Source organism: Eumetopias jubatus, unplaced genomic scaffold (genome assembly GCF_037043125.1).
Source record: "Eumetopias jubatus isolate StellerSeaLion01/CBP00866 unplaced genomic scaffold, mEumJub1_p1.0 scaffold_9, whole genome shotgun sequence".
NCBI classification, from domain to species: Eukaryota; Metazoa; Chordata; class Mammalia; order Carnivora; family Otariidae; genus Eumetopias; species Eumetopias jubatus.
Genome location: NW_028274815.1, coordinates 116,279,945 through 116,295,182, shown reverse-complemented (window position 1 = coordinate 116,295,182; position 15,238 = coordinate 116,279,945). Strand labels below are relative to the sequence as shown.

General features: G+C 49.8%; 1 protein-coding gene across 1 annotated transcript; it reads left to right on the top strand.

The window, feature by feature from the left end:
- The first annotated feature begins 1,598 nt into the window (after positions 1-1,598).
- Positions 1,599-14,917, top strand: AHCY (adenosylhomocysteinase). Its single transcript, XM_028118775.2, has 10 exons — positions 1,599-1,731; positions 6,570-6,760; positions 7,879-7,954; positions 9,453-9,602; positions 10,498-10,610; positions 11,075-11,282; positions 11,371-11,458; positions 11,559-11,676; positions 12,918-13,112; positions 14,164-14,917. The coding sequence occupies exons 1-10, from the start codon at positions 1,704-1,706 to the stop codon at positions 14,293-14,295; spliced, it is 1,299 nt and encodes a 432-aa protein (XP_027974576.1). The 5' UTR covers positions 1,599-1,703; the 3' UTR covers positions 14,296-14,917.
- Positions 14,918-15,238: the final 321 nt, after the last annotated feature.

Here is a 15,238-nt window from a genome sequence, read left to right as displayed (position 1 = left end):
AGGGCACGTGATTGAGAAGGGAAACAGGTGGCTTCTGGCATAAGGCACTGTTTTAATCCACGGACAGTGATTGAGAAGGGAAACAGGTGGCTTCTGGCATAGGGCTCTGTTTTAATCCACCGACACATGGGCAACTTGACACAAATGGTCACAACAGCCATAAGTGTGGGTGAAATGGCACAGGAAGGAGCAGAGCAAGAGGAAAAAGGTACATCTAAAGGCACTAGAGAAAGAGGAAGCTGCTAAGGTCAGAGAAGGAACTGAGTGAACAGGAATAAATACTGAGAGGAGAGACAGGAAAGAGAAAGCCAAGGTCTATTGTGTGCTGCAGGGGGGTGGGAATGCAGGCCGAGGCATATCTGTTGGATTCAGCCAGGTTTCCTGATGACCTTGGCTGCAAAAATTTCAGCCAAGACCTGGGGGTAGAGGCCACATAGCTGAGAACGGAGTGGGAGGTGAGAAGTGCAGATCCGGAAAGGGACAACTCTGAAAACGTTTGAGAAGGGGAGGAAGAAAATGGACAGCAGCTGGGCGGTTGGGTGGGGGGGGCAGGGTTCTTTGAGAGATGTTAAAGGGTCTTCAGGTGGCCAGTTAAAAATACAAGGAGATACATTTTCACATCCATCACATCCAGGGCAGCAACAGAAATTTGCTAGACTGACAAGTGGTCACAGGGATATGGAAAAACAGACCCTCTCAGATAATACGGGGGTGGGGGTGGTGGTGGTGGTAAATGGTAAAACTACCTTGGAAAGCAATTTGGCAGTATCTAGGAAAGTTACAAATATGTCAGCTCAGAAACTCCGCCCCCGGGTACATTTCTGCCCCAGAGACACCCACACATGTGCACTAAGAGACAAGTACAGAAATGTCCATTGCTCCATGTATGCATTAGCGATAGACTGTATATAACCTGGACATCAGCAAATAGAACAGATAATCATGGAACATATACATGAAATGCTGTCCACCAGCAAAAGTAAAAATAAGTACATGTTTAGCTATATGCGTGACTCGTACAAATGTAATATTGACAGAAAAAAGCAAGTTGCAGAAGGCTAAGTACAGTATGGTACCATTTATATAAAGGTCTTAAATACAGAAAGAATTCTATGAAACGTTTAACAATGCACACATATGTAGTAAAAGTAGTATAATGCATGCACATTTACCTAAACTCAGAATAGTAGTTACCTGGAGGGGAAGGTGGAATTATCTGGGATGTGCTGGGTACCTGAGATATTGCAACTTTACGTATAATCCGTTTGGTAGGTATCATTCGGTCCATTTTACTAATGGGGAAATTGCGGCTCAGGGAGGTGAGCTGGTTAGAATAGCAGTTTCACTAGGTTTTGACTATGGATTTCCTGGCTGAACGAACGAAAGAAAAGGAGCCTCAGGTTTGCTCTCAGGCCTCTCCCGGAGCTCTCTTCCAGACCCACCGCGGACAAAATCGGGTTTTTTTTCTCAGCAGGATTCGAAGTCTGTTCCAGCCCCTGCGCCCTCCCACCTTGCGTTGGGCCCCTCCCCGGACCACTCAGCGCTAGCGGGACTCATGAATATGCAAGATAGAGGAAGATATTTAAAGGCGCCGGCGCCTACTGCAGATCCCTGCCCAGCGCCGCCCTTCCTGCGCTAGTCCCTAGCCCCAGTGCCAGCTCCCTTCGTCCGTGTCCATCACTCTGTGCGGAAACTCTACCAGCATGTCGGACAAACTGCCCTACAAAGTCGGTGAGTTCCAGGAGTGCAGCTAGCTGGGTCGGCTCCGCGCCCGCCGGGGATTTGCCTGGGAGGCGGCCGCGGGGCCCTCGCGGGGCGCTCATGGTCCCCTTGAATCTTTGGCTCGGCTGATGTTGGCCCTGCGAGGCCGCCTGGGGGTTGGAGTTCTTGTGTCGCAGCGAGCCCGTCGTCGGAGGCGGCCGTGGACTACAAGTCCCGGCGTGCCGCGCGAGGTCCAGTGCAGGGGCGCGGGCTGCGGAGCCGCCAAGTGGCGGCGTGTAGCGCCGGGAGGAGGCTGGGCCAGGCGGAGAGCGCGCACCTGGCCGCGGCCTGGGACTGTTGGCACCTGCAGGGACCTACTCCAGGAGGCCAAGATCCTGCCGTCTGGGCTTGGACCGGCCCCTTGGCCAGCTGGGTGAACCCGAACAAGTGCCTACCCCTGTCTGGGCTTCCTGTAGGGAAGGCGAGGGCACTGGAGTTCCTAAGGCGTGTGCGGAGGAGAGGCCTGGAGAGCGAGCCAGAGGCCGGCCCTAGTCCACCCACAAGGGACTTTGGGCTCGTTACGCAGCCTCTGGGGTCACTCTCCCGGTCAGCAGGGACAGTCGTGCAGAGAATCTCGAAGAAAATTTGGAGTGCTTAGAAAAATCCTTGCTGTCCTGTGGATTGAAGTTGATAAACTGGCAGTTGATGTTTCATGGGCGTTTACTGTGGGATGGGCACCACCTTTGATCTTTATTCTACATCAATTCATTTTATTCTCACGGTTTTTTAGGGAAGGGACTATTACTTTCTCCTTTGATGATGAGTATGCAGAGAAACAGGAATGAAGGTAGCTTGCTCAAGATCTTACAGCTGGGAGGTGTTGGGGCGGGATATGAACGTAGGCCTTGAAGGCCTCTAAGCACACCTTTTCACCACTGTATATAAGTGAACACACTTGGAGCAAACCTAATGAACTTTCGGCACGAACCTGTTCAGGCTGCTAGCAGTTTTTAAAGTAAATTCAAGACACCGTTAAACCTAGAGAAAGGCATCAGTATTTTTGGAGCACTTGCAGTATATTTGGTGATTTGCGAGGTTTACAAAATAGTCTTTGGAAGTGGACTTTATCCTATTATACAGAGGAAGAAACTGAGGCACTAGTAGGAAGTACTTGTAAAGATTCTGTGGAAATAGGGCACCTGGGTGGCTAAGTGGGTTAGGTGGCTGCCTTGGGCTCAGGTTACAATCTCAGGGTCCTGGGATGGACCCCCGAGTTGGGCTCCTGCTCACTGGGAGTCTGCTTCTCCCTTGCCCTCTGCCCCTCTCCCGGCTTGTGCTCTCTCAAATAAATAAAATCTTCAAAAAAAAAAAAAAAAGATTGTGTGGAAATAGTAGCTTATCAAGTAGCCAGTTGCCCCCATGAAACTGAAGCCCAGAAAAGTTAAGTCAAGGTCTCATCAGTGCCTGAGCTAGAATGGGGGCTTGTCATACTGTGGCGAGATCAGCTGGTCAGGGTTGAGGGCCTATTTGGAATGTTGCTGATGGGCTGGAAAAGGGGGAGGCAGTGAAAGGGGAAAAGAAAAGAGGAATCAAGAAATCTTAAGATTTTGGCTGGGGTGGCTGGTCAAATGGTGGTTTCATTTCCTAAAATGGGAAGATTGGGGAAGTAAAAGTTTGAGAGGGAGGAGGAGTCCCAAGGGCTCAAATGTGACACTTAATAGATCCAGCTGGGTGGGTATCCAAGTAGAGATGCTGAGTAGGTAAATTGGATTATAGGAGTCCTAAATCCCGGGGAGAAGTTTGGGCTGGAAATAACATAGGAGTTGTTGCTGTAGGGGAGGTATTTAAAGCTGTAATGTGATGAGCTCATCTGGTAAGAGAGAAGAGGGAGATGATGGAGCCCCGAAGGCTTCCAAACATTAGAGTCAGTTATAGGAAGAGGAGGCAGGAGGGTGGGAAGAAAACCACAGGACGATGGGCATAAGCCTCAGGAGGACATCATTAGTGGGAGCAGTGCTTCAGGGAGAAACATGAACATAGATAATTGGCCAATAGATGTAGGATCAGGCCAGTCTTGGGAGACCTTGAGAACAGATTCAGCGGAGCAGTGAAGTTCTGCAAGGTGAGAGGACAGGGGGTCAAGCCCCATCCAGCAGAGACTGTTCTCTTACTATTTTTTTTTTAAGATTTATTTATTTATTTGAGAGAGCGAGAAAGAGAGAGAGTACATGAGAGGGGGGAGGGCCAGAGGGAGAAGCAGGCTCCTCGCTGAGCAGGGAGCCCGATGCGGGACTCGATCCCCGGACTCCGGGATCATGACCTGAGCCAAAGGCAGTTGCTTAACCAACTGAGCAACCCAGGCGCCCGAGACTGTTCTCTCATAAAAAGAATGCTTGATCTATTGCGACAGAGGAGGACTAGTAGATTGCACAAAGGAAATATGGCATAGTTCTGAATTCTTCTCAATGAATTGTGAAGTGAGGTCATTAGTTGATGAGGAGAGGTGTTAGGGGTTTGGACAGAGTAGGAAAAGAGTAAATTTTTCTTTCTTTCTTTTTTTTTTTTTAAGAGAGAGTGTGTGCGCACACAAGATAGTACAAGGTGGAGGCAGAGGGGGAGAGAGAGTCTTAAGCAGACTCCACGCTGAGCATGGAGCCCAACGCAGGGCTCAATCTCACAACCCTGAGATCATGACCTGAGCCGAAATCAAGAGTCGAAAGCTTAACGGACTGAGCCACCCAGACGCCCCCACATAATGCATTTTTTTAAAACAACTTTATAGAGGTATAATTGACATACCATAAAATTCACCCGTTTAAAGGTACAATTCAATGATTTGTAGCAAATGTATTGAGCTGTGCAACCATCATATGGTTGTGATTTTCCTGCTGCTGGGCTCACTGGCTTGGGTGCAGTGGAGGGTTGGGTTTAACTAGGGTGGGAATTTTGCCAAGGAGTTCTCAGAGGGAACAGGGGAATCTTAAACTGTGGAAGAAGTTGAGAATAGAAGGTGGTGTGGTGAGGGACTGTGGAAATCGGTAGGATTAATGCATTAGAGGTTCACCTGATCAGCTTTGCCGTTATTGGAGCTGGGGCTCCAGAGGGAGAGGATTGGAAAGATGGGACATGGCCAGAGTTGGTTTTGAAATCAAGATTTCCAAAGAGGGGTCAGAATTGGTGATGGCCTGCCAAGGTAGATGGGTGGGGGTGGGGTGGGAGGGTGAAAGGGGAGGGGGTGCATATTGAGGCACTGTGGGAGTCGTCCCTCCCATGAGGGAGGACTATTTTCTTCTCTGAAATTGTTTAGATACGCGGTAGGAAGCGGACTTAGTTTCATTATTTGTTACTATTAAATTCTCTACGGTCCTTTCCCTCCCACCCACCACCTCTTTGGGTGATTGGCAGGATCTAAATTTCCCTAAAGATAAAAATCACCAGGAGTCCCCTCATCCTGGAACTATTGAATCTTTTTTTCCAGGGGTATGTTACAAGTATTGCCTGATGACTTACCAGGGAAGTTTGTAACCACTGACCTAGGGAGTGGGCTGGGGTGGCCTGGGAGAGAGCGAGGGTGAGATTATTAGAGAGAAGAGTATTGAGATGGTGAGAGAGCTTATTATAGTATTCTTCTTTCCTGTCTGAGAATTTGGACAAATTTGAGACATTTGGGGTGTCAGAAGCCAAAATATAACTCTCATTACTGATAACATCAAAGCCAGAGGCTTTATAGATGACTCTTGAAGCCCGATGATCCTGCTAACAAACTGCCAAATTCAGCAGTTACCCTCCAGGTACAGGCAAGGTGAGCTTAGGTAGGTCCTCATGTGGAAGAACTTGCTCCCTGCAGGCTGGCTGGTTACTGCTTGCTTGCAGAAGGGAGAGCTGAACTGAGCATGCCCTTTATTCCTCCCAAGTTTACCAATCAGACCAGTCACGCTGGCTTCCCCTAGGGCAGAGAGAGGCCAAGAGCATTAGTTACACAGGTGAGTTTACTCCGAGTGGAAAGAAACATTCGTAGTGGGGAAGCAGCATTTTCTTTTCTTTTTTTTTTTTTTTAAGATTTTATTTATTTGAGAGAGAGAGAGCACACGAGGGGGGAGTGGGAGAGAGAGAAGCAGACTCCCCGCCGAGCAGGGAGCCCGACGCGGGACTTGATCCCAGGACCCTGAGATCATGACCTGAGCCGAAGGCAGACGCTTAACGACTGAGCCACCCAGGTGCCTGAAGGAGCATTTTCATATGGTCAAGAAGATCAAGCAACTGTGTTGAGTCCAATGTGTTGTATATCATTTATGAGTGATGAAGTCATGAAGAATGATGACTTAGAAGATGGAGCGCCAGGAGCCAAAATCTTTAGGGAATGAGGGGGTTGGTAGGTGACATCAGAAAGGGTAGTGGGAGGCACCTGGGTGGCTCACTTGGGTGACTACCTTCAGCTCAGGGCTCCCTGCTCATCAGGGAGTCTGCTTCTCCCTCTGACCTTACCCCCTCTCATGCTCTCTCTCGCTCTCTCATTCTCCTCTCTCAAATAAATAAATAAAATCTTTAAAAAAAAAAAAAAGGGTAGTGGGAGGTATGTTATAGGCTGATAGCTGTTTTTCAAGGGGCACTTACTTGTAATTTTCACATACCTGTGCGATTCTTTGTTTACATGTGTTCTCCCACAAGGCTGTAAGCTGGGGTTAGGCAGGGACCATGTCTGTCTTTGACTGGCCTGGCTCCATAAGTCCTTGTTGAGTGAGTGAGAGTGCGGAGACCAGATTGCTCACTTTAGTGTTTTGTGTCCACAAGTGGATGAGTGAGAATGGTGGTGTTTTGTGGTTGGGAGGAGGCAGCTCATGGAACTCCCATCCGTCATGGCCCTGCAGCCGACATCAGCCTGGCCTCCTGGGGACGCAAGGCCCTGGACATCGCGGAGAATGAGATGCCGGGCCTGATGCGCATGAGGGAGATGTACTCGGCCTCTAAGCCACTGAAGGGTGCCCGCATCGCTGGCTGCCTACACATGACTGTGGAGACAGCTGTCCTCATTGAGACCCTCGTGGCCCTGGGCGCAGAGGTGAGGCCCTCAGCATTTCCTGTGGGGGGTGGATAAGTCCAATGTGGTGCCCCTGGGGCCCAGCAGGGGCTCCAAGCTTGTCACAGTGTCACCACCCTTTGTGGTAACTATTCTTAGGCATATTTTCGCCCTGATTGGGAAGATAGTTTGAGTTCCTTCAGTTCACATCCTCCTGACTGAGGAGCTCTGGGTAGGAAAAACTCAACAGTGATATCCCACTGAGGCGTCTAAGGACTACCTCTCATTGGCCCTCCCAGGGTCACATGCCCACCATGGAGCAGTCACGGTGCCAGAAGGATGGTGTGCTCTCCTTGTTTCAGCCTGGGTTATAAGTACCAATGGCTGGCAGCTCTTCTAAGCTCTCTGAGAGTTTTGGAGTAAGACGGTTTCCCAAGACGGGGCAGGGAAGAGCAGCCAAAACCAACTAACAGAGTATACCAACACTCAGTCCTTGGACCTCTTGTTTCTTTTCAACATTCATACTCAGTGGTCTGATTTTATGGCTTTAGATACTGTCTGTATGACTCCCAAATATATGTGTATATATATATGTAGCCTGGACTTCTCCCTGCAACTCCAGACTTATGTATCTGGCAGCCGATGTGTCAGTCATCTCCACTTAGAGATCTTATAGACATCTCAACCTCAACATGTCCAAACTCATGATTTCCTGCCCCCCCCCCCTGCAATCTTCCTCCTGTACGTAAATGGAAACATCAGCCTTCCAGGTTCTCTCAGTTCATCCCCGACTCCTTTTTCTCTTTCACCCCAACAACTAATCCCACAGCAAATTCTGTCATCTAAACCTTCAGAATAGACCCATCATCACCTCCATTGCTACCATTGCATTTCTGGTCTGAACTCTTACAGCAGCTTCTTCACTTGTCTCCTTGCTTCCTTGTGGAGCCCTTTGCCCTCCACACACAGCACCAGGTGATGTTTTAAAACCTAAATTGGGTTTCGTTAATGCTCTGGCTCCCGTCCACTCACCAGTTGTCCCCAGCCTATGGTTGAAGAACCTGTTGGGCCTCTTCCCCCCTGATGCAGGGCTTTGCTTGATCGCCGTCCAGTAGATGAGCTGTCTGTGACCAGCAGCCCTGTCTTGTTGGCCGTTCTAGGTGCAGTGGTCCAGCTGCAACATCTTCTCTACCCAGGACCATGCAGCTGCCGCCATTGCCAAGGCTGGCATTCCAGGTGAGTCCTGTTTGCTGCCGAGGGATGTGGGAATGCATGCTGGGGCTCTGCTTCTCCCTGTTTGCTTCACTGACCCCCACTGCGACAGGTTTTCCCATGGTGGGGGAGAGGAGTCATGGTTGCAGAATTCTAGTCTAGTAATTTAAGGAAAGAGTTGTCTTGTCCCACTGTCATCTAAAATCCTATGAAATGCACTTACTGGCCCATCTCCAATCATGTATCCAGGGAGGGTGGGATCTTATGATTGGGAACCACATGATGTTGAGGAGAAGAAGTTCCTTAAAGGAAGATGTAGGTCTATTTCCAAAAGAATCAGGGAGGGATACCGAGCAGAAAAAGAGCCTCAGAGGTCTGTTGCCTAGGGTCTGGTGGTCTAGGGGGCTGAGGAAATACTTTATCACAAGCTGCTAGAGAAACAGGCACACGTCTGCTGGGACTTGGGGAGGGAAGTGGTTAGCTCTGGTGGTGATTAATTAGGACATTGACAATTCCCTCTAACCAGCCATAGGTTTGGGTGGGGGAGGAACCTTCCAGAGCCTGGACTGGCAGGTCCCCCACTCCTTAGCCTTATTTGGCTCCGTGACCCTTTTCTGGGAAAGACCTTGTTTTCAAGACCACTGTCTGCTGTAGTTTGGGGGAGGGGGCAGCTGGGCCTGTTTGGCCAGTTTCGTGTGCTCACAGGAGATTCATGGGAGCCCAACGTCAGTGACCCAGTCTGGCCTGGCAGTTAGGAGTCCTGGATAATGGTGCCTGTTCTGGAATGCCCATGCTGAGTGACCTGGGCACCTTTTAGCCCTTCTCAGGGCATCTGTGAATGATAATGATGGTCATGCCTGCCTGAGAGTGTTACTGTGAGGAAAGATGAGATGGAGCCTGAGGTAGTTGGACTAATGTCTGGCACAGAGAAAGTGCTCCATGCATAGTAGCTGCTATTGGTAATTTTTTGACCAGATTTAGCCCAGGACAACCCCCCCACAGAGACTGCTGGGCCCTCAAATCCTTCCAGTGCAGAATGAATCTTGGATCTTGGCTCATGGGCCGACCTAAGTGTGGCTCACTGATCCTGTAGCACCTTCATTCCAGCAGCAGGCATTGTGGGTGGGAGCCCCAGTCACTGGTTGATGTCCCAGGCCTTGGGGCTCAGACAGAAGGGGAGAGGGAAGGATAGAATTATTTCCAGATACTTATATCTGGGGGGCTGTCCTTGGCTTCCATCTCACTTAATCAGTACTATTAAGAGATGAAGAAATTGAGCCTCACAGAGGTAAAGTGATTTGCTCAAAGTCACACAGCTGGTGAATGTAGAGCTAGGATTTGCACTCAGACCTATCTGGTTCCAAGTTCTGTTCTTTTCACCGCCTGAGTCCTCAGAGGGGCTGGAGGTGGCTGGGGCTGGGAATTTGGTTGGAGATCGAATTGGCTGTGTTCGGGTGGTTCCCTGGAGCAGGCATCAGTGGGGAAGGCCAGGCCCTGATGTACTGTGCCGCTCAACCTCCAGTGTACGCCTGGAAGGGTGAAACGGACGAGGAGTACCTGTGGTGCATTGAGCAGACACTGTACTTCAAGGACGGGCCCCTCAACATGATTCTGGATGACGGAGGCGACCTCACCAACCTCGTGCACACCAAGTACCCACAGCTCCTGTCAGGTAGGTGGGGTAGAGTAGGTGGGTGGGCAGGGTGTGGGGAGTCTAGATGGGGCCTGCTTGCCCATGTGAAAGCAGCAGGCCTGGCAGAACTCCACTGCCTAGAGCAGCCCATTCTCTGGAAAATGGGAGGCTGGCAGGTTCCTGCAGACACGCTGGGGCCTGTCTTCCTGATTTCTGATGGTGTGGGGCTGAGGCAGTGAGGGGAGGCCTGGCTCAGGTCTGGTTTGAGGGCAAGCATAAGGCCAGGGCTGGGAACAGCTGGGAAGGAGTCAGCTTTGTTAAATCAGGGTGGGAAGGAATGTAGAGGGGGTAGTGAGTACAAAGGCCCTGAGGCAGGAAAGGATGGACTATTCAGGAAACTCAACGGAAGCCAACTTGGCAGTTCTTTACTGGGGAGAATTGCAGGGGGTGGCTGGAGCTTTAATTAAGGGCAGATGTGTAAGGACTTAACAGGCCAAGAGAGGAGTTTGGCTTGATCCTAAGAGCAAAGAGACGTAATTGGGTGGTATTAAAAAGATTTATCTGAAAATATACACATTAGAAATGGCTGCTGGCTTCTGTGTAGAAGATGGGTCGTGGCTGGGAGACCAGGCAAGAGACGATGGTGGCAGGGACTAGGGCGGTGGCAGTAGGAATGGAGCGCCTAGGGATTACTGGGAGACAGTCCTTAGGCCTGGTGATGGTGGTGACTCGTCTTGCATGCTGGCCTGGAGGATTGGGTGGCTGGTATCGGTCAGAGATGGGAACCCAGAAAGAAAAGTAGCTTTTGGGGGCAGAGATGAGGAATTTGGGTGAGTTGAGGTGGGGGCTCTTTGAGGCTCTTGGGGGTCTCATCCCGGAGGCACTGCCGTTATCCCTTCCTGGCCTTAGCCTCATTCCCTCCTCTCTGGTCCAGGCATCCGAGGCATTTCTGAAGAGACCACAACGGGGGTCCACAACCTATACAAGATGATGGCCAACGGGAAGCTGAAGGTGCCTGCCATGAACGTCAATGACTCTGTCACCAAGGTGAGTCTGTGGGGCAGTGTCATGTTCAGCTGTTCATTCCCAGTGCAGCTCAGGAGTAGGCCTCTGAAGAAAGGCCCCTGGGCAGGCTGTAGGCTAGGGACTTGAAGCCCTCATTTGAGGGGGGATAAAGGGGTAATAAGTGACTGAGGGTAATAAGTGCATTAAAGAGGGAAGAACTATACCATGAGTTTTAGAGCTGGGCAGCAAGAGCTTTAAAGTGAAGCAGATTCTAGGCAATCTCTCTTAGCAGTTGATCCTTAGGAGGCCTTCTAGACTGGCATAGAAAGGCTAGGGAGACCGTCTTGGGCTGATCCGAACAAGGGGCATATGAGCACATTAGCTGGTGGGGAGCAGTCACGAGAAGTGATCAGCCCAAGACCCCCTAGGGCCAAGAGGCTGAGAGTAGGTCTGAGGCCCCAGGGCCTTGCCTGCCCCCGTCACCCTTTTGCCCCCTCTTCTTTCAGAGCAAGTTCGACAACCTGTATGGCTGCCGGGAGTCTCTTATAGATGGCATCAAGAGGGCTACAGATGTGATGATTGCAGGCAAGGTGGCAGTGGTGGCAGGCTATGGCGACGTGGGCAAAGGTTGTGCCCAGGCCCTGAGGGGTTTTGGGGCCCGCGTCATCATCACGGAGATCGACCCCATCAATGCACTGCAGGCTGCCATGGAGGGTATGATAGGGCAAGGGTTGGCTGTCAGCCACTGGGGCCAGAGGGGCAGGGCCACCCTGGATGACCCGTGGACACCGTCTCTGCACAGGCTATGAGGTGACCACTATGGATGAGGCCTGTCAGGAGGGCAACATATTTGTCACCACCACAGGCTGTACTGACATCATCCTTGGCCGGTAGGTGCCAGGTTGGGGGTCATGGGGAGCGAGGAAGAAGGCAGGCTTGGGGCTGCTCTTTGTCCCTGACTGTTTTCCATGGGTCGGCACTCCCCAACAGGCACTTTGAGCAGATGAAAGATGACTCCATCGTCTGTAACATTGGACACTTTGACGTGGAGATTGATGTCAAGTGGCTGAACGAAAATGCTGTGGAGAAGGTGAACATCAAGCCCCAGGTGAGAAGCCCCAGCAAGGTGGGCAGATGGAACACAGAGGGGGATGTGTTTGTGGGCTGGTCACCAAGGAGGGTAGATGAGGCTCTGGCAACCTGGGCAGTGGAATGGGGGAGGACGAGGGCCTGGTTTCAGGGCCACTTAAATCAGAATCTTAGAGTGACACCAAGACATCTCCATTTTTTTTTTTTAAAGATTTATTTATTTGAGAGAGAGAGAGAGAAAGCACATGAGAGGGGGGAGGGTCCGAGGGAGAAGCAGACCCCCCGCTGAGCAGGGAGCCCGATGCGGGACTTGATCCCGGGACTCCAGGATCATGACCTGAGCCGAAGGCAGCCGCTCAACCAACTGAGCCACCCAGGCGCCCAAGACATCCCCATTTTTTTTTTTAAAGCTCCCAAGATGATTCTGCTGTGCAGCTAAGGTTGAGCACCACTCCAACTTTGACTAAGCATGATGATTGAGAACATAGGATTTATCTTCAAAATGTTCAGGCTCAAAGTGCAGCAACTTAACCCTTTAAACTTCAGTTTCTCTATCTGTGAAATGAGGATAATAGTACTTAAATCATAGGGTTGTTAGTAGAATCAAATGTGATAATTATACACACACAGACACACACACACACACAATTAGTTTGTGTATGCTCTTAGCCCAGGGCACATGGCAATAATAATGATAATAACATTAGCTAATACTTACTAAGTACTTAGTATCTGCCAAGCCATGTGTCAAGTGCTTTACACGTGTCAGCCCATTAAATTCTCACAGCAGACCCGTGAGGTCTGTAGCTCAGAGCTACGATAAATATTAATAAATATTATATCTTAATAAATATTAATATTCTTTTTTTTTAAGTTTTTTATTTATTTATTTGAGAGAGAGAGAGAGAGAGAGAGCATGAGAGGGAAGAGGGTCAGAGGGAGAAGCAGACCCCCCCGCCGAGCAGGGAGCCCGATGCGGGACTCAATCCCGGGACTCCGTGACCATGACCTGAGCCGAAGGCAGTCGCCCAACCAACTGAGCCACCCAGGCGCCCATAAATATTAATATTCTTAATATTAATATCTTAACTAATTGTGAGTGCCAGGCCCTGTGCTGGGGGTTGTTCTAGGACAGTCCAGTCCCTTCACAGACACCATTGGAGGCAGGAAAGCCTGCTGGACAAGAGGGTAGGATGAGGCAGGGATGGACATTGGGAAGAGTGCCCTGCCGACCCTCACTGCTGCTCTGCCCACTTGCAGGTGGACCGCTACTGGCTGAAAAATGGGCGCCGGATCATCCTGTTGGCTGAGGGCCGGCTGGTCAACCTGGGCTGCGCCATGGGCCATCCCAGCTTTGTGATGAGCAACTCGTTCACCAACCAAGTGCTGGCACAGATAGAGTTGTGGACCCACCCAGACAAGTATTCTGTTGGGGTCCACTTCCTGCCCAAGACGGTGGGTTTGCATTTCTACCCTCTCCGGGGTCCTCCCAGCGTCCTCCATAGGGCAGAAATCATTCTCTCCATTTAAAGGAAGAGGAAACTGAGGCCCAAAATCAGGGAATGACTCCCAGAGAGTGGCTGTTGTCATCTAAAGGCTTGACTGAGGCTGGAAGATTCAGTTCATGTCAGTGTTGGCAGGTCTCAGTTCCTCACCGCATGGGTCTGTCCCCATAGGGCTTAAGTATCCTGATGAGGACCACCACATGGGTCTGTCCCCATGGGGCTGCTTAAGTGTCCTGACGAGGTGGCAGCTGGCCTTCCCCTAGAGTGAGTGATCTACGGGAGAGCAAAGGAGGAAGCTGCAAGGGCCTTTTAGGACCTAGTCTCCCAAGTCTCACAACATCTTTTCTGCTTTATTCTATTCATTAGAAGTGAGTCACTCAGAGAGTGAGGAATTGGCGCTTGAAGGAAAGGGTATTATGAATTTATGGACAAAGAATTTAAGGATATATTTTAAAACGATCACAACCATTTTAATCTAAAAGGGAACTCTTGCCTATATAAAGGAGAAGTCTAAAATTCAGACAGTGGACCTAGGGATTCATCTTCCTCTGTGTCTTGGCTGTTTTCTTCTTTATATTCACTTCACTTGTCTAATAGACTTGCCACTGACGAGCTGAGACCGATACCTTCCCTGTTTAAGATTCCCTCCCTGTTATAGAAATTGAAGAATCCCTGTCTCTGTCATAGAAAATATGTTCTGTCCTAGATAAATTCCAGAGCAGCATTTGGCTGGTTGCTTGGGTTGGTGGAGGATGAGGAAGGAGATGTAGTTGATGGTCTCACCAGGGCTACTTCCTCTTGAGGAAGGGCAGCTGGGCAGCCAAAAACCACATCCACTGAGGCTGGCTGTGAGGATAGAATGAGGTAATATGTATACATACATGTTACAACACGTATGACAGATACTTCAAGAGTAGTTCTTGTCTCTGTTGGTAACTGGATGCAGGTAAGGGGTCCCAGAGCATGGCACTGATTCTAGATCTTCCTGTGTTTCTCTCCAGTTGGATGAAGCAGTGGCTGAAGCCCACCTGGGTAAGCTGAATGTGAAGCTGACCAAACTGACTGAGAAGCAGGCCCAGTACCTGGGCTTGTCCCGTGATGGCCCCTTCAAGCCTGATCATTACCGCTACTGAGAACCAGGGCTATTGTTTGCCTTATAACTGCTGGCCTTGCTGGGGTTCCACCTCTCTTCCCCCAAGAGCAAATGGCACCAACTTTGAGATAGTTTTGTTAATGTCCCCCACTTACTCCCCAGAGCTAGTCACTCTGTCTTTGGCCTCTGGTGCATCCCTCATACTGTTGTAAGTGTGGCAGAAGGAATTGAGAAGCCCCTTCTCAAGCCCTGGTCATGATAGAAGTACACAGGAGATAACCCACAGGGAACCGTGAGCTCAGGGGTTTTGGAACTGCTCACTCAGTCAGTCCTTACTTGGGTTGGAAGTCAGCAATGGTGGTCACAAAGTGCATGCACTTTACCATCTAGGCCCTCACCTGGCCTATGGACTTGGTACACATGTTCTTAGTTTACTGGTTCACTGGTTCCTCAGCCCATGACAGATGAGAATGAACTATGTCAAAGAACAGGGAGGAACTTTTGGGAGTTTGATGCCCCTGAGAGCCCACCTTAGTGCTGGGCATTCTCTTGTTTAAGAGGTTTCACAGAACAATGAAGTTAGTACTTTAAATTTCTATTTTACAGAGGTTAGAATATACCGTTAAGGGACAGCCAAAAAAGGATAAGAGAAGTGACAGCCAGAGGTTGAGAGAGGCCAGAGAATCATTAAAAGCAGGCATAGATCTACCACCTCTTTGTAATATGATGGTTCCTATCACAACCCTGGATCAAAAAGATTAATTTGGTTTATAATGTTTAATTAATGTTTATAATGTTAAAAGAGAGCAGGAAGGTGGGTAAATAAAAATTTTGGTGCCTAAAAGAATTCTGAGCCTTTATTATATAGATAATCCACAGCCAACAATATATGGCATGAGTAGTAAGAAGTAATAGTTGCGTGCTGATGAAGACAAGGGGTTGTCGGCAGTGTGGGGTGATTAAGGCTGCAGGCAAATCCTTGG

Coding starts and splice junctions, on each gene's coding strand:
- AHCY (XM_028118775.2), top strand. CDS start 1,704: ATGTCGGACAAACTGCCCTACAAAGTCG. Junction 6,761..7,878: donor TCGTGGCCCTGGGCGCAGAG/GTGAGGCCCTCA, acceptor TGGCCGTTCTAG/GTGCAGTGGTCCAGCTGCAA. Junction 11,283..11,370: donor ACTGCAGGCTGCCATGGAGG/GTATGATAGGGC, acceptor GTCTCTGCACAG/GCTATGAGGTGACCACTATG.